General features: G+C 45.5%; 1 protein-coding gene across 14 annotated transcripts in view; it reads right to left on the minus strand.

The window, feature by feature from the left end:
• Positions 1-250: 250 nt before the first annotated feature.
• CDC14B (cell division cycle 14B) overlaps positions 251-19444 on the minus strand; it is a 125582-nt gene continuing 106388 nt past the window's right edge. For 2 of the 14 annotated variants that reach the window (XM_055350004.2, XM_063696598.1), the window contains exons 13-15: positions 13762-13878; positions 8099-8164; positions 4115-7790 (exon numbers count right to left, since the gene is read on the minus strand). In XM_055350004.2, coding sequence (XP_055205979.1) covers positions 7754-7790; positions 8099-8164; positions 13762-13878 — 220 coding nt within the window. In that variant the 3' untranslated portion in view covers positions 4115-7753. Of the gene's footprint in view, positions 388-1220; positions 1285-4114; positions 8581-13761; positions 13879-18299; positions 18454-18518; positions 19034-19444 lie in introns of those variants that run through there. The other 12 variants (XM_031014622.3, XM_004048312.5, XM_055350003.2 and 9 more) reach the window with 8 other exon arrangements.

Genomic DNA, 19444 nt, shown 5'->3' on the forward strand with positions numbered 1-19444 from the left:
TGCGAACTTTTCTGGGGAGATGGAGGGGCCTCAGCTTCCATCAGATCATCGCACAGGGGCTCCTAGCCTAAGAAAGTGTCAGCAGCACTGCCCTGCTGCGCCTGGAATGGGCCTGCTACCATCCCAGGGCGGGGGTCAGCCCGGCCATTCCCAACCCAGTCAGGCCGAGGCCCACCTAAAGGAAGGCCCTGGGCTGATGGCTCAATACCCAGTGGAAGAATGAGGCAGACGCACCTGCTGAGAGGCTTCAATTGCACCTGGAGAGAACTTGCAGTGGGCAACGGGCGTGTCCAGGAGAGACCTTCCCCGCAGGTCTAGTCCTTGTGGATCCCGAGCCAGATCAGAAGCCGGTCTAGAAAGGTGACAGCCTGGGACAGCGAACCATCGCTGGAAAAGGGAGGAGATGGACAGCGCTGTACTTACCACCACCACCACAGGGCCTGTCTCAGGGCTTGAGTTTGTGTGGACGGCAAGGACTAGTTTCCTGGGCCGCTAACTCTCAACCGCAAGGCAAACTTGGGTTGGGGCCCAGAACGGCCATCAGCCGTTACCCTCCAGCCTGGCCAGTGAGTGCTGAGTGGACACTCCGCGGCTATTTGAGGACACGCCAACCGCGGTCCTGCCGGGGCGCTCCGTGCGTCTCCCTCCGGCTGGGTCCCGGCTGACCCCGCAATCCAGGCGCAGGCAAGGGAGACCCCTCTGGCTCCACCGCCCAGGCCACCCTGAAGTCCCCGCTGGAGGAGGTGCAGCGGACCCGCTCCCGGGGAGCCCGTCCCGCGCCCTCCCTCCGAGAAGCCCCTTCCTCCAGCTCCTTCCTCTGCCCGCCGGCCCGAGAGCACCGAGGCGGCTTCTCTGTCCTGTGTACTGCCCAGGACAAGCGGCATTGGAAGCGGGTGAGCCGTTCCCAGCTGGGGGCAGCAACAGCCCGGGGCCAGGGAAACGCATGGGGGCCTGGACCGTCCGGTGGCACCGAGTAGGCGGGTGCCGGGACGCCAGACACGCTGCATTCCCCGGAGTCCCACGCCAGGGAGAACGGCCCCGCCTGAAAAGACGTCTTGTTTAACACAGAGAAACACACCCAGGGCCAGGAGAAACCATTGTCCTCCCTGAGTCCCACAACGCACAAAGCACACGGTGGCCCTCCCACGCGGAGTCGTCTCCCTCTTTAGAAACAGACTTGGCCCATTAGAGCCTCCGCGGCCGGGCCGGGGCCTCCTTACCTGGGGACTTCGGTGTGGACCCAGCACGCGTCGTCCAGAAGCGTGTCAAAGCCATGCAGACTTGCTGCCAAAGAGTCAGGAGGGGTTAGAGGCGGGGAGGCAGAGGCGGAAGGCCCCCCACTCCCACACAGGCCAGGGACCCCCGAGGCGCTGGGGAGGAATCCGGAAGGCTTTGCTCAGGGGGATCCATTTCTCCCCCAATAAACCGATAGACACAGGGAGGCTAGGACGTAAGGGCAGGCTGCGCCAACCGCTTGGAAGACAAAATGCCCAAAATCAATGTGGAAAAGCTAAAGCTAGGACGACATAATACAGCAGGACAGTGAGCGTGACCCCCTACCCACGGCGCTGAGGCCGGCGTCCTGCTATTAACTGAGCAGCTCACCAGCGTCACAACAGCTGCTAACGGGAGAGGAGCGGGCAGCGGCGACTGTGTATTTTTACACTTCTCCTGGACAGCATTAATTTTATTTTTTTTACTAGGCACAATATATATGGCTCTTAGTGTGTGCCAGACACTTGTTCTCAGCTATGAAAAATATTAACTTTTCATTTCATCCTCACACAACCCTGTAAGATGGATACTGCCATCCCCATTTCAGAGAAGAAACGGGTTTAGGGAGCCTAAGTCACTCAGCTCAAATCTAAGCTAAGTGGCAGCACTTAGGTTTGCAAACAGCCTGGGCCCAGAATGCATGTTCTCAACAATTCTACCAAGGTGCTTTTTCACACAGTGTACAGCAAAAGCTTTAACATCTTACAAATTTTTGACCCAGAAACCCCTTTTGTAAGAATTTATCCTAAGGAAATAGCCAGCACCGCCCAGGAAGAATTTCTGCAGAACACGGATGCAGTGCTGACAGTAAGACGTTAACCGGGAGAGTGTGGCAGCTAGTCAGGGCGTGCTACAGAGGAGCTAAAGCTCGTGTTCTTGGAGAATTCCTCCCTAGATGCTCCTTTCCAATGCACCCATAGCTGCACTTAGACACACAGAGGAGGGGGAGACGGCAAAGTTGATGTCACAGTCCCCCAGCTAAGGCACAGCCATGTACTTCTGTTAAACCAAACGCTAGGCGCTCACTAGTCCAATTGTACCACTGAACAAAGTGAGGCTCGGCCAGCAGATCAAGGGTCCCCAAGGCCACAGAAGTGGCGGAGCTGGGGCAGGATACGCCCAGTGGGACTTGCACTTTCCACGCCAACTTGCATTTCAGTCCACTGAGGGGCCGCGGGAAGGGTCCCTTGCAGCTCCTCTCCCATGGCCCAAGCTTGCCTCTGAACAACCACTCTCGAGACTTAGCTTCAGCGTGTGGGTCCCCACTTCAAGGCAAAATAGTTTACATGACCTCTTTTTAAATGTTTACACCATTACCTGTGCACAAAATTATGCTGCAGGTACCAAAAATATCAGAAACTGAGGGACTGTAATCTGCTATCAGTCATTCTTTCCCCAATTATCTAGAGAAAATGACCTAAAATATATGACAAAGTAGTGAATTGAAAGATATGCCCCGATACTGTTTTAAGCACTTTCCACGTGTTAACTCTCATACTAACTGCTAAGGTAGGGATTTTTTTCATTTCCATTTCACTTAAGAAATGGAAGCAGAGGGGATGAGCAAATCCCGCACACGGTGGATGGGCCCTGGGCAGAGTGGCTCTAGATGACAGGGAAGGAGACAAGTGTCTAAGGACCAGGGGTCCCCCGCAGCCTGCTGCCTCCCAGCCACAGGCCTAGAAGGCCCAGCCCCCCAGGAAGAACAGACATGCCTCGTGGTTTCATCTCAAACAATGCCTCTAAGCCGGCCCCTTTGCAGCATTCAGGGACTTCACGGAGCTGCGTGGTGGCGCCAGCTGCCTGAGCTCTAGTGGGTCAGGGGAGAGCTCTAGTGGCCTCAGGGGAAGCCATGGAGGGGCAGGGAGAGGCCACAGCTCCCACAGAGCCAGGGTCTGCAAATAAACACTATGGGGGGTCATGTGTGGTGTGGAGTTGGGAGAGGGGCGAGAAGGCAGGTCTCTGGTTTTTATTTTGGACACTTGTATCCCAGTGTGAATCCAAGCACAGCTCCTTGGGGGAACTGGGTAGAACTCGACAGAACACAGGGTCTTGAGTCTCAGCAGTAAGCTGTGTGTGAGGTGTGGACACTGAGCCCTTGGGGTCCTGCCCGGCACCAGAGGCAGGGCAGGTAGAAAGCACGGGTCTGGCATCCGGGGTTGGACCACAAGCTGGGGAGGGTGCTGGGGCCGGTGCCGCCCGACCTTGGCAGGCAAAATGCCCTGCAGGATCCCAAGAGCCTGACTGACAAGTCTTATCTTTAGAGGTCTGCAGAAAGTCAAAACTTTGTGTTGTGTGAGCTGGTGCTGGGGTGTGAGGAATGGCCTGGCAGCAGGAGCCCCCGTCACTCACCACCTTACCCTACAGAAGGGGGCTGGACTAACTTCTAGATTCAAACACTAAAGCCCTAACCCCAGCCCCTTCAGATGTGGCTCTGTGTGGACATGGGGCCCTTAACGACGTGGTGAAGTTAAAATGAGGCCATCGGGGTAAGCCCCAATCCAATCTGACTGGTGTCCTCTTGAGAGGGGAGTAGAGGGGAAGAGAGGCACCAGGGCCACGCAGGCACCAAAGAGAGGCCCTGCGAGGAGGCAGCGCCTCCAAGCCCAGGAGAGAGGCCTTGGGAGAAACCAAGCCCGCCCACAGCTTGGTCGTGGACTTGCAGCCTCCACAACTGTGAGGAAATGAACTTCTGTGTCAGCCACCCAGTCTGGGGTATTCCATTATGGCCGTCCTAGAAGACTTACACAGATTCCGGGTTACCTCTGCTTTATGATCTAACCCACTGCCTACCAGAATTCAAAATGCTTGGTAAGTAACACAATAAACAAAAAGGCTGTTGGGTTAATACTTTTAATTACATGATTGTAATTATACAATTTCCACTATTCGATATTTTGTATAAAACCAGTTACAACCCACAAGATTTTCAAATGTGACAGTATGTATCAAACTACATACATATGCAAAGTTTACACGCCATTAGGAAGCTTTATCTTAAAAATACCTTCAGGAAAATAAACATTCATTCAACCAGTTCTCTTGGCTTTAAAAAATATGATTAGAAATATACGCTGTAAAAAAAAATCAAGACAATGATTGATCAATACTGATCAGTTACATTTTAAAACTTTTAATAATCTGTACATGAGTGCAGGTTAGATAAAAGTCTGCAAATTATTAATAGAAAACTGCAGTACTATCATCGGATGAACATGTCTGCTGACAATTCTACCAGGTAATTAAGGAGGTAATTTCCTACACAGTATAGGTGAATTGTCCAGTCTTTAAACACATCTGGAGTCATCTCCACTGAGTGACATGGAGAATACCCTGATGTGGGGAAATGGAAGAGCAGCAGATAGCCTCTCCAGGGCAGTTTCAGTGGGAGAGAACATTTAAAGGAACAATAAAATAGGTTTTAAAAGTTGCTTTTGATGAGCACTGCTTTCCAAAATGCAATAATGATTTTTTTTAATGTAGAAAGAGAAGCTGTGTTAAGAACAGACATCCAATGAGTGCACTGCTTCTGTGGCTCCAAAGGTGACTGGGAAAAGAGAAGGCCCCAGGAGAGCCCTCAGGCCACACACAAGCCCAGGCCATCCCGCCCAGGGAGCACACTGGCCTCGAGCACACTGGCCTCATAACAATGCTTGGGAACTCCTCTAAAACTTGCCTAGGCCCAAGAAAAGAGAGAGGTAGCAATCACCCCTGTGAGAGGGCTAGAGAGGAGGGGAGGAAGTAGGTAGGGGACAGGCTAGGGGCATCAAGCTCAGAACAGGGGAATTCTGAAGGCCGGCAGAGCCGCGTGCTGCCGGGAAGCACTGGCCACGCCAGGCCATTCTGCTCTCACGAGGCGCTGCTCCCCACCAAATTCTACAAAAAGCTACGTCCGTCTGTACTTCTAGGAACCCAGTTTTGCAGACGCTCTTCCTCCGGACTGTTCCTGACTCAATAATTTTGAGTCCCCAGAAAGCTTCAAGAGCACCTAAAATATTCACTTCCAATTTTAATTCCATTGCAAACTGTCCCGGTGTACTTTCAGGGCTATTTAAGGCTCTTAGGTTAAGGGGATCTCTCCATCTGACACACAGTTTCATGTTCCATAGCAACAAGGTCTTCTATAACAACGACTCTAAGTCAGAATTCCAGAAGATTCTGGTTGTTTGTGGTTTCAGCTGGGGGTGAGGGGAAGAGTCCACTCTCATTCATAGCAGGAAGAACTTTCCATCCCTCAGACCCAGAGACTTCCTGGATGCTAGAGACAGTCCTCATAAGTGTAACACTGTTGCTATGCAAACCATCCCAAGTCATTTGGTTATTACAAGGAATGCCTCTTCACCAAATCACAAGTTTTCTATGACTAATTTCAGTGAACCAGTTAAATAGAAAGATTTTTAGAAAGAGCCACAGTGATAGCAATTCTAGGTGGAAACTTGAGCAGGCAACATGAAGAGGCAGTTTATAAAATGAAAAAGGGCTGTGGTTGCACTGACACCCTTTCTTTTCTTGGACGAAACACCAGGAGGCTCATTCACCGTGAGGGAGACAGTACTCACAAGAGCTGTGGCGCCTACGTTTACTTGTTCTGATGGGATGAAAAGCCAAACTAAGAAGGGATCAGATAGAAGCACGATTTTCACAACTACCTGGATTATTATTAATGGAGGGGATGGCCTTAAAAGGGGTAAGGGGAAGAAGAGGTGCCCTGAGAATTCAATGCTTTATGCATGGCACAGTTTGAATATTTATACTGTCTCAGCTCAAAATAGCAAAAGGAATGTTCCTCCTCCCACCCAAATCTTATTGAAGAGTAGTCTGCCCACAGCCAAGTGGGTCTTTGTGCCTATTCATTTCCAGGGACAGAAAACCACTGTTTTTCTGTGATCCAGTCCCCAGTGTTTAAAAGCTGGCCTGACCCCACCCGACAGTGCCTGGCGGGGAAAGAGTTGCTTGTTTGGCTGAGAACACAGCATCTTCCGTCTCTCATGATGCCGGTCAATTTTATACTTTCTTCCAAGAAAGTACACCAAAATGGAGGCACTGCCTTTCAATTACTTTTTGCATTAAAGACTTTTAACTTGTTTATTCCAACCGCTTTTATTTCTTCCAGTTTTGTGAAAAAGGCAGCTTCTTAAAATGGAGTTGCCTACTGATCTGGCGCACGCCTTGTGGCTTAGGAGGGCATTTGTTTCCCACTGCCTGTTGACATCTCAGCCCTCCATGCTCCCGGCACAGGCAAAAATGGCTTAACAATCATTAAACCACCCACTTCTTATGGAAGGAACTGAGGTGAGTACTATATATTCTTTTATTTCGGGCCCCATTTTTTTTTTTTTTAGCAGCACATCAATTCTGTTTCTGTAATTGCTTCATGGCACAGACTCTGCTGTGTTCCAGTAGGGCTGCGGGAGAAGGCACTCTGCAGAGTTACTAGTTGTGTTCCCTAACCAAAGGCAACAGTGAGATCCAGAAGCAGATCATTGTCACTGAGATCGCAGGCCACGTCAATGGCCTTAGGTGGATCTCATAAGGGAAAAAAAAAATCCAATGTTACAGGGAAGGACTCTAAAAAAGTGGTAACTTTTTTTTTGTAAGCCGACATTATTTGGGATTGCTGTTTCCAAGGGGAAAAACCAATAGTGTGTTTCTTCCATGCATGGAAGGAAATATGATTTTAATTTGTATGACTGGCAACCAAACAATGGGCAGCCTCCCAGTTCTTCAGTCCCTGAAGGACAGAAAAAGGAACGACTTGCAACATCTTCCAACTCTGAAGTCAGTTTCTCCTCCTGAGTCTTCTAAAGCTACCATTAATATTCTCTTGCAAGTTTTAGGTTACTAAGGTACCACCTGGTCTTACAACATGCAACAGTGTTTAAATGTGATTTTCACAGATTCTTGTTAATAAAGCACTCTTTGGTGGAAGACAAGCAGCTTGGGTACTTAACAGAGTTAACATTACAACAGTATTACAAATAGTCAAGTGAAGATGATTAAGCCAAATAGTATCAAATTACGAAAGTACCATTTCAGTAATGCCTTTTGTATCTTTATAAATTTTGACACAGGGTCACAAGGTGAACAGAAAATAAATACATAAAAAACCTCCATCAGATCCTCAATTCTTCTGAAGGCCAGCAACTACAATGATTGCCATCACAAGGACACACATGCACCACAGACCAGCCAGCTCCCTGGGTACCAGAGGGCTTGGGTATTTACACCTGAGACTAAATTTACAACAGCATGTTTGTCGTTCAGCTTGAGAGCTGGACCCTTCTCTGAGTCATTCGCTTGCACCCAAACTCAAAGTTCATTATTCAAACTCCAGTGGACATTTTCTCCATTGATCAACTTCTTAGGTGGAAAAAGCAACTAAGGCTTTTGCAATTTTGTTTTGTTTTCAAATTGTGCTAATTTCTGTTGCAGTTTTCAGTCCTAGAGTCTTCCTTCAGCTCTGGTCACAGGTTTTTACTTAACGCAAGACTGTTTTAGTCCTTGAAATGGAGAGACTACAGGGGGAAAAAAAAGGATTTTTACCAGAAAGTTTACACAGTGTCCACAGGCAGTTATCAAAGACAAGGAGGGCAACATAATAAAAATACTGACATGCTAAAAAGTATACGCTTGCTGTAAATTTCTAATGACAAATACTTTGGAGAAGACAACACAATATCAACCACAAAGGAAAGACAAACAGGAGAAAGGCAGGGCAGAAAAAGGCTCAGTTCTGCAAAAAATAGAAATTTAAAAAAACCAATACAAGTAAATAAAAATCATAAAAGACGGACGGGCAGGGGCAGCAGGGCCAGGAAAGTACCATGACGCCGCCAGGGGCACGTGCTGCAAAGCACTCCTTGTCCTTCCTTTCCTCTGAGGGACCAGGCTGTGGGAGGATCGGGCAGAATGAAAAGATAGAGAACTGTTACTGGGTTATTTCAAAAGCCAGAATTTGGTCACAAAAAAAGCTCTGGCACCTAAGCGGCTTCCAGCTCCACCGAGCACAGGAGGCACCCCACGGGCTACCTGCCTCCGCACTCCATGATTCTCATCCTGCCTCTCTTCTCTCCTTCCCCAGTTCACGACGCTACACTTTCAGGTCAGTAACAACTTTCAGAAAGCAAACAAAACCAAAATAAGAGTCAGAAAAACCACTTCCAATCTGGAGTGCTCCTCGCCCGATGCTGCTGCTGCTGCGCTCTTCAAGGAGAAGCGTTTGAATCGATCATTTCGTTTTCAGAGATCCCAACAGAGCACTGAGTCAAAGATCCAGACCAGCTAGTGAGACAAGTGGGAAAATATCTGGAATTTCAAAGGATCATTAATATTTTAAAACACTGGAGAGAAATAGCATTTTACAAAGAAACATTTGGAGACAACCTTCTGGGACTCCTCTCCTGATGGACTTTGGAGATAATGGCAGTAGCCAAAAATTAACACCCAGAGGCAACGGAACAGGTGCCCAGATCTGAGGCTCTGAGGGTCAAGAGGCAGTGGCAGGTGTGACACCAGCAAAGCCACCCGAGAACGCTTCTGAAGAAGTCAGAGGTCCTAGATGCAGCTGCTCCCAACTGAAGGGCTCCTGAAAACACTCGTGGTTTTAGAAGCTAAGGAAAGAGGCCGGGCGCGGTGGCTCACACCTGTAATCCCAGCACTTTGAGAGGCCGAGGCAGACAGATCACCTGAGGTTACGAGTCAAGACCAGCCTGGCCAACATGATGAAACCTCATCTCTACTAAAAATACAGAAGAAAATTTTTAGCCAGGCGTGGTGATGCACGCCTGTATTCCCAGCTATGCAGGAGGCTGAGGCAGGAGAATCACTTCAACCTGGGAGGTGGAGGTTGTAGTGAGCCAAGATCGCACCACAGCACTCCAGCCTGGGTAACAGAGTGAGACTCTGTCTCATTTAAAAAAAAAAAAAAAAAAAAAAAAGAGGCTAAGGAAAGAACCTGAGCATTTCTCTCCCCAACCCCCACAATATGAAGAATTAGGTACAAAGCACCCCAGAGCCCCGGACCTTAGGTTTGGTTTGGCAGCTGCAGCAGAAAGTGATGGTTCCTAGTGATACAACTCAGAATTAAAGTAACTTGTACATGACAGTTTCTTAGAAAATGAATGAAGTTATCATTTTAAAAAAAGAAGAGCCTGCCCAAAAGAAACAGCATAAGCTAACAAACACGCACCAGCGGAAGGGCTGCGTGAAGACATGAGTGAATGCGAGCAAATGAGGTGGCTGCAGGCTCTCACTCGGAGCATGATGAAATTTCCAAGACTGTTCTAAGAGAGTTCTTCAGAGAGGTCATGTGAGAACACTGAAAACAGGCCAATTCAACGGAGCCAATTATTCACTGGATTTATTAATTCTTAAAAGAGAAAGGTTAGCATGGATTTATAGCTCTAACAGGAAGTGGGAGGTGGAGAAGCCCACTCACCTCCCTCTCCAGACTCGGGGAAGGGAATGAGAAGGTGCCACACAGAGCCCTGGCAGGACCGAGGGCCACACAGGCTGCCTGGCCGCTGTCCCAGACCTGTGGCCACATGAGATTTAGGTTTCGATGTGGCACAGCTTCAAATGGATACACGAGGGGATAGTCATCTTCTGTGAGAAACAGTGGCACCTTTTCCCAAAGACAAATAGTTAAGACATCACTCCTGTTTTTTCAGCTGCCCCAAGTAATTGCTCTTTTGACGTTTTTGAAAAAGTTCCCCAAAGCTGAAGAGCCTCTCAGTAAAACCAAAAATCAAAAGCACCAATTAAGCGCAAAACGAGTTTGGGTGGAGTCTTCATCCTGGATGCCAAGGAACATGAAAATGGAAGGTCAAGTTCCTATGTGCCGCAGAGATGATGACAAACCAGTAGGAACTGGCAACCCTGCTACGTTGCAGGTAGGGATGAAAGGACCCCAAAAGGGTGCTCTATTTTTTTTTCTACTGCTGTTTAAAAATTTCAACTCAATACTTTAAATTTACTCAACAATCTTAGCTCATACTATTTTGTCCAGAATCAGACCGTGCACCAATATACTAATTCCCTCTTACCCTCCAAACAGAAATGAATACTATTTAGTATGATATTATGAATAATATTCAGTGGGATAAAAGCTCCAGGCTACAGCTTGGCTAACTCCAATTCTTAAAAACTATACATAATTTGCCTTTCTTTTGTAAGCTGTAGGTGGATAACAGGTAGGGTGATGTGAGCACAGGACAAAGTCCCAAAAGAGGCACAAAGAAAGAACCCACTTAGAGGAAGGTGGGGAAATAAGCTGTGAGCCCCAGTTAATCCTCACTGTTAGACTCCTTTTGCTCTCCACATCATCTCTGAAAGTCCATTTTGGAATTTAAAAGAAGTCTTTTTGGTTTTCAGAACTATCCCAAATTCCTGGAAGCTGCTTTCGGTCATTTCAACATTCAGTCCAAATTACTGACTCTGAAATCTACCTTAGGACCCTCAAAGCATCCCCGCCAGGGACCTGAGGCAGATGCTTGCTGCAACCAGGAACCACTTCTCCAGAGAGGCAGGAGTTCAGGTTACTAGAGTGACATGAAAACGCAATGAGACCTAGATAGAAAAACAGAGGCAAGGCCAGCCCTTCCTTCCTCAAAGGAAGACGATATGACCTGGCAAGTGCCAGCCAGGCTCCCGGACTCTACTCTTCTGTAACCTAAAAAGCATAATCTAAAAAAGCAAACAGCAGAATTAAATGTGCAAGACACACTACGCTGTTAACAAAAGCCTGAGCGGCCGGGCGCCTGGCTCACGCCTGTAATCCCAGCACTTTGGGAGGCTGAGGCAGGTGGATCACTTGAAGTCAGGAGTTCAAGATCAGCCTGGCCAAAATGGTGAAACCCCGTCTCTACTAAAAATACAAAAATCAGCCAGGTGTGGTGGCACACACCATCCACAAGTAGTAATCCCAGCTACTTGGGAGGATGAAGCGGGAGGATGAGGCAGGAGAATGGTTTGAACCTGGAAGACGAAGTTTGCAGTGAGCCGAGAAAACACTACTGCTCTCCAGCCTGGGCAACTCCATGTCAAAGGAAAAAAAAAAAAAAAAAAAAGCCTGAGCACTCATACTCATACGAGAATATGCCCCTTCAAGACATGTCAAAATTAACAATTAACTGTCATCAACAATAGGCTTTTTATTTGATTTTTTTTTTTTTTTGAGACAGAGTCTTGCTCTGTTGCCCAGGCTAGAGTGCAATGGTGCCATCTCAGCTCACTGCAACCTCCGCCTCCAAAGTTCAAGTGATTCTCCAGCCTCAGCCTCCCGAGTAGCTGGGATTACAGGCACCCGCCACTGCGCCCAGCTAATTTTTGTATTTTTAGTAGAGACAGAGTTTCACCATCTTGGCCAGGTTGGTCTTGAACTCCTGACCTCATAATCTACCTGCCTCGGCCTCCCAAAGTCCTGGGATTACAGGCGTGAGCCACTGCGCCCAGCCTGAATTTTTAATAGCTTGGCTCACCAATAAGTGTCAGTTAAAACACTCCCATTTCCCTTCATTTATTGTAGAAAAATTGGAAAATAAGACAATAAAAAAGAAAAAAATCCCAACTGTCCCACCAACCAGAACTTTTATTAGCATCATAGCATATTTTCCCTTTGTCTTATTTCTATGCATATACAGAAACTTACTCATCTATAAATATAAATATATTATATAAATATTATATATTATATAAATATTATATATAAATATATATATAAATTATATATTATATAAATATTATATATTATATAAATATTTATACATCTCTATATTTCTATACATATATAGTATACTTACACTTACAAAATTAGAGTCACACTTCAGAATTTTTTTTTTTTCTTTTTTGAGGCAGAGTCTCACTTTGTCGCCCAGGCTGGAGTACAGTGGTGTGATCATGACTCACTGAAACCTCCGCCTCCCATGTTTAAGTGATTCTCCTGCCTCAGCCTCCCGAGTAGCTGGGACCACAGGTGCCTGCCACCACACCTGGCTAATTTTTGTATTTTTAATAGAGACGGGGTTTCACTATGTTGGCCAGGCTGGTCTCAAACTCCTGACCTCAAGTGGTCCACCTGCCTCCGCCTCCCAAAGCGCTGGGATTACAGGCGCGAGCCACCACATCCGGCCCATACTTCAGAATTGTTATGCATGGCTCTTTTCACCTACTGCTTCGTGTACTAAACTGTATGACTCCCAATTCATTTGGCATAATGTAACAATCTTGAGCCCATTTCCTGTTTCTCACTGTTATAAATAACACTCCGCTATTGTTCCAATGTACCTAAATCTTTGACCTTTGGTCAGTATTTCTCTAATATTCTTCTCAAGAAGAATCAAACAGTAAAGAAATAGGAATATTTGGTACATTCCTAATGAAAAATTTTAAATCCTGGAATCATGAGTCAGTGCCTGACAGTCCTCCAATCCTTATGCCGGGGCACTGCTGCGTCCCCATGTGAGTATTAAGTGTGCAGTAAGGTTGTACAAAACAAACAGTGAAGAGGAGACATGGCAGAGCTGAATGAGTCTTCAAAAGGCAAAGCATACAGAACTCCCAGCTCTGCCAAGGTCTCTTGGGAGACTGGCTGCTTTGCACTGGCGACTAATTTCACACTGATAAGGCCCCGAGGCCCAAAGCCTCGGATATACACGGCAGGGAAGCTGAAAAGAAGCAGGGCACACGTGCAGGACATTTTAAAGTCTGATTCTGATTATCCTCAGGTCGCTCATGTCTATTAGAAGAGATCGTTTTTACCAGGAGGACAAAAACAGGACTGCATGGGCTGCCAACACCAGGCAACGATGAAAAGGTGCCCCCTTCTACTCCTGAGCCATCTATCCCCACTTCCACTCCTGGGCTATTTATTCTCTCTTCAGATGGGATCTGTTTTCAGAATACTTTAAAAATGACACGTCCACTTCATAAGAAATATCCAAAGACAACAGAGTCACCGACATGGCCACAGAACACATTGGTTTCCTTGTGAAATTCTGCCTACACTCACTGAAGACAGTGACAACAGTGAAAGAACTAGTGCCTCGGGTGTGGGCTGTGGCCAAGAGGACAAAGAGTCACTAGGTAGAGAAGGATCCTCAAACTCTCTGGTTGTCTCATTTCTACCATCACATTCATTTGCAGCTAGTTGTCCAGCAATGATGCTGTACCTGATATACACCTAGAAAAATGTCCTCCAAGTCCTGACAGCCAGCTTTGGAAATTCTTAACTTAAAACTTTCCCATATCATGACCCAGAGACCATACTTCCAGTGTTGAGAATTACTTCTAAAAAACAAAACAAAAGCCTACATTAAAATGGTCCAGATTTTCTTAGATAATGAACAAGGAATACACGTTTGATGAATTTCCCATCACAGAGACTCTACTTTCTCCTAATTTCATGTCAATCTCCAGAGGTAGGGTCCAAATATTAAACTGGAAAACAAACGCTTGCAACTTTTCAGAAGAGTAGGATTCTTTTCTCACCTTTTAACACTGCTTTTCCTTGAAGCAGATCTGGTGGTTCTTTTAGTAATGCCTGCACTGCCAGAAATGTTAGGTTCAGATGTTTTACAGCTCTGAACACTGGATTGAAGAATTACTCTGAAAATAGTTGGAAAAAAATAAGATTATATTCACTGAAACCATTTGCAAATACTTGACAGAGGAAAGTATTTTTGCACTTTAGTGCAAATTATCTTGAGAATTGAGAGGATTTTCCATCAACACATTTACCAAAAAAATCTGAAACACATTTTCACATCAAGGCCTTTTAAAATGAAGCATCTCGTTTCTCTTTGAAGGTTACACAAAGACAACCAGAGGGCTTTGCTCCTGGAAGGCGAATGACTTGGCATTTTAAGCAATTCCCACACCAAAGAAATCTACCAGCTAAAGAAATCTTTGTGCCCAACAAAAGTAAAAGTAGCTTCTCAGACTTTCAGTCATGAAACAAGACACCATTAAGAGCTCAAATTCTAAAGAAGAGGAGCATAAATTTAGGAAGTAACTATACAATATTCACTCTTCAAAGCTGTAAGTATGGGTAATAATCCACTAAATCAACAGTAATTTTATATAACGTTTCAAAATTTTAGAAAGTGTTTAAGCAAAATATGAGTTTTGCCTGAATTATATATAACACTTACTAAATCTCCAAGTGCCACTAAAATGAAAGTGAAAACACTTAAATTTTGTAAAGCTTGCCTTAATTAAACTCTAAAAAGCTTGAGAAACTGGTGCATATGAGAGTAGGCTGCCCAGGAGGAAGTACATGATGAATCAGAAAAGAACATCCTGAGATAAAGGCCACACGGAATGTCCTTTAAGAGGCAGATGGTCCTTTGGTTTTTTTTTTTCTTTCCTCTTTAAATTGTCATAGGGAAAACAGCAGAAGACATCAAAAGATTTTATATGCAATTCTTTTTTTTTTTTTTTGAGATGGAATCTTGCTCTGTCACCCAGGCTGGAGTGCAGTGGCGTGATCTCGACTCAGTGCAACCTCTGCCTCCCAGGTTCAAGCGATCCTCCTGCCTCAGCCTCCTGAGTAGCTGGGACCGCAGGCGCCCACCACCTCACCTGGCTAATTTTTGTATTTTTAGTAGAGATGAGGCTTTGCCATGTTGGCCAAGCTGGTCTCGAACTCCCGATCTCAGGTGATTCGCCCACCTCACTTACTCCCAAAGTGCTGGGATTACAGGTGTGAGCCACCACACCAGGCCTATATGCAATTCTTTTCTTCAAGTGATAATCAATGACAAACTAAACACATATACACACATTTATAGATACCAACTTTTAATTCTCTGAAAGAGAAAATACTGACTTAACAAGCTTTCTTTTCTCCTATTCAAACATAAAGGTGAGAAAGCCAATAACAACTTATGAGAACCCAGCTCAAAAGAGTAAAAAGTTGAACCATTACAATTAGTGAGCATCCCACCTCACGGGCCTCAGCTACCACCATGCTGGCTAATATACCAAAGACAGGGCCTTAAAATAGGCTAAGATTAATAAATTTCTACAACCTTAGCATGACCCAAACCAAAGCATATCCAACATTTAGTAAAATGCTAAACATCTCATCACTAAAAAAGCAACAAGAGGCTGGGCACGGTGGCTCACACCTGTAATCCTAGCACTTTGAGAGGCCGAGGTGGTTGGATCACGAGGTCAGGAGTTCAAGAGCAGCCTGGCCAAGATGGTGAAACCCCATCTCTACTAAAAATACAAAAATTAGCTGAGCGTGGTGGCAGGTGCCTATAATCCCAGCTACTCAGGTGGCTGAGGCAGGAGAACTGCTTGAACCCGGGCAGCAGAGGTTGTAGTGAGCGGAGATCGTGCCACTGCACTCCAGCCTGGGCCAAAGAGCGAGACTCCGCAACCAGAGCATAACCTGGAGCTTGTCTGGGCCAGCGGTCCCAAGCCTTCTGGGGAGAAGGGGATGGGCAGCTTTCCCCACTATTTCACTTTACTCATGCAGGATTTCTAAGGGCCCCATGAAACTAGCTTTCTGTCTCACAGAGGGACATGAATCCTGGATAAATCAGCCAATGTTTGGTTCAGAAATTCTCCTAGAGTGTGATCATCTGATATGTTGAATGTTCTAACAAAATAGAAAAAGGAGGTGGTTGCGGTGGCTTATGCCTGTAATTCCAGCACTTTGGGAGACCAAGGCAGGAGGATCACTTGAGGCCAAAATTTCGAGACCAGCCTGGGCATTTTAAGCAATTCCCACACCAAAGAAATCCACCAGCCAAACAAGTCTTTGTGCCCAAAAGTAAAAGTAGCTTCTCAGATTTTCAGTCACGAAACAAGACACCATTAAGAAGCCCAAATTCTAAAATATAGTGAGACGTCCTCTCTATAAAATAATAATAATAATTAGCCGGGCGTGGTGGGGCGTGCCTTGGTTCCAGCTACTTGGGAGGTTGAGTTAGGGGGATCACTTGAGCCTGGGAGGTCAAGACTGCAGTGAGCCATGTTTGTGTCACCGATCTCCAGCCAGGTGATAGAGACTCTGTATAAAAAAAAAAAAAGAAGAGTGTATATGCAACTTAATTGTATGATTAAAGGCAACTATTACCCTGGCTTGTGAATTCTACTTCTAAAAACAAGGAATTATTTTTAAATTTTTTTTCTTTTTTTTTTTTAAGAGACAGGGTCTCACTCTGTTGCCCAGGCTGGAGTGCAGGGGTGCAATCATAGCAGCCTCAAATCCTGGGCTCAACTGATCCTCCTAACTCAGCCTCCAGAGTAGTTGGGACCACATGTACATGCCACCACACCCAGCTAATTTTTTCATTTTTTATTTTATAGAGATGGGGTCTTGCTATGTTGCCCAGGCTATTCTCAAAATTCTAGCCTCAGTGATTCTCTTGCCTCGACCTTCCAAAGTGTTGGGATTTATAGGCATGAGCCAGGCTGCCCATCCCTAAAAATTATTTGTTTATATAAAGTGATGGGGAAATATTTATTCATCTCTGCTAAGAATTTGAATATAGAATTTTGCATAAAACCAAACAAAACAAAACAAACTGCTGCTGCTTCACTGCTACTTCTGAAGCCCAGGCCGGGGCACTCGTGCTGCCACTGTTCTCATCCGCTCCTCTCGGCCACTCCCTTACGCACGGAGAAAACCAGACTCTTGTTGGCTTTTTTTTTTTTAAATACAACACCTAATTCTCAAATAATTTGAGGCCACGGTTGGCCAAAAGTACAGACAACAATCACACTGCAAAATAATTAATCTGAGAAAAAAACAAGAGCTGATACACTGCCTGCTTAGGAAATCTGAATCCTGATTTCTCAAATTAAAACTGTGACTGAAGTGTTTAAATGCCATTCAAAACAAGACACTACTGCTAAATCCTGCAGTCATTCTCAGGCTGCTGGAAAACATCTTTTTAAAAGTATTTATTTCTCTATAAAATTAATGTAAATTAAAGTGAACTAATATAATAATAATATTAAATAGCTAGTAATTTCTGTGGAACTTTAAAACCAAGAGAATGATAGAACTTGAGTGTATTAACCACACCAGGGAAGATTCCAGTTATTTGCACTGACAACACGGTATTTATCCTAACTGCAGGTTATGCACTGATGAAGCCGGGGTTGGGGGAGAACTCCACTGAGCTATCATGAGTGACAGCACACACCACCTGACAGGCACCAGAGGGTGACGTGTTGCCTCTGTCACAGGGAACCCGGGCACTCGTGGCCTTCTGCCTTCCAACCCAGGCCAAGCATGGCTTTGCAGAGCAGTGTGCAGCAGATGTATTTTCTTCCTTCCCATCTCCCCTGACAAAATCCTCCATCCTACCTACCTCTTGCCTATACTCCAGTTCACCTTCTTCTCTGCAGCATCCTTGAAGCCTCGGTACTCTGAGATTTCAGATATAGTGAAATCTGCAACCCAAGGAACACGGCAAAGCCAAAAACTAAAAAGCCAGGTCTCGAACATAAATGTCCAATTCCAAGAAAAAAATCCATCAGGGCAACTATGCACTATGTATACTGGCTGTCCACTCCGGACACCACAAGAGCGTGCACAAAGGTGACCCTGAGGCCCTGCAGCCTCCAGAGAAGGCTTTCCACTATCTCCGAGTCTGACTCAGAAGCCTGAAGTGTTGTTATGGCCTAATTCTCCAGGCATGCCGCATAACAGGAGCTTTTCACTGGAAACAACTTATGAGATGATGCCACGCCACCTGCGTCCACTGCCAGCAGAGGTGGGTGGTGATGACAGAGGATGGTGGAGCTCAGGAGTCACCACCTTACAAATAAAACCCTTTTGAGAGAAAGACATGGGGGTGCTACAAAGATGATACTGATTAACACCACTGTAACTGTCACAAGCTTTTTGCTTCTCAAAATTCCAAATAATTAGTCAGGCTGAACTGAATACTCTGCTTGGGTCTAGAAATACAATGGCAAACGTCATTACCAATAACAACAGAAGGTATAGTTTACACGGAATACTGAAAAGAAAAGAGCCTAATAGAGACCATGTTTAAACTTACCCTGGGAATGATCATTCAACCACAAAGTGCCTAAGCCTTATTTGCAACTGCTCCACCCATTCAGAACATCTTTGCCACTTGGAACAGTTTGAGAAGAATAACTCTATGTAGTGCATGATGCTCTTGAGTCAGAATATGTGGCAATCGTAGTTGACTAAGAGGAGTAAAGAAGAAAACACCCAAAAGGTTAATCTATCTCAGAAATACAGCAGGTCTGAATGCGCGACAATAAGCTTTTATTTGTAAGATATTCAAGAAAATGCCATAAATAGGAGCAAGTTAAGCAGGTTTTGCCTAATTCTGAAGAGTGAAATCAGCTTGATTTTTAAATCTTTCTCAGCTACGAGAAAATACTCAATGAAACCACAAAGTACCAGAGTTGGTTGCAATGGAATTTTTCTTTGGAAGAGATCTTGCAAGGAACTTTTGCATTCTTTCATAACTTCCAAGTCCAAGAGGAGACAAGAGAAGAAATTCTTAAAATATGAGTTAAGGAAAAAGCTTCAGAGAAGGAAGAACGCAGCTCAGACACAGGAGGGTGGCGGTGGACCCCGTGACACGGACACACCCGCCTTCTGGGGGTCTTCAACATGCTGTTCCACAAGTGGGCCTCTTGTACATTCTTCTGCAGAAATAAAGCCTCTTCGCTGTTAAGGTCTTCATTTCAAAGATGAAAGATCTCAAGAGAATACAGATTTGCTGCTATTAGCCTATTAAAGGCATTCTGGCTATGTCTGGGCAAGGAGAAAAGCGGGAACAATGACCATCATATGGAAATGCACCAACTTAAACAGGCGACCTCAGCTCCGACCTCCTACTTTCATTTAGCATCAAGTGCTACACACTGTACTTACTGTATTCCCTAAAGGGGAGGAGGAAAATGAGACAGAGCAGGAAATTCTGCACACTAAAGAGAGAAGACTTACGAGAGAGCTGCTGTACAATGGCAGATTTCGAGGCTACAAAATCACATATTTAATGAAAGTAGATCAGTGGGAAAAATGCTTCTTTGCTAGATTGGGAAGGACATACTCAAGATACAGAAAACTAGAGGGAAATTGTATAGCCAACTGACGAAAATAAAACCACCCCAATTATCCTAAGCTAACTACTTTTGATAGGGAAGAAAAACTGTTTCAGTGAAG

Source organism: Gorilla gorilla, chromosome 13 (genome assembly GCF_029281585.2).
Source record: "Gorilla gorilla gorilla isolate KB3781 chromosome 13, NHGRI_mGorGor1-v2.1_pri, whole genome shotgun sequence".
Classification (NCBI taxonomy): domain Eukaryota; kingdom Metazoa; phylum Chordata; class Mammalia; order Primates; family Hominidae; genus Gorilla; species Gorilla gorilla.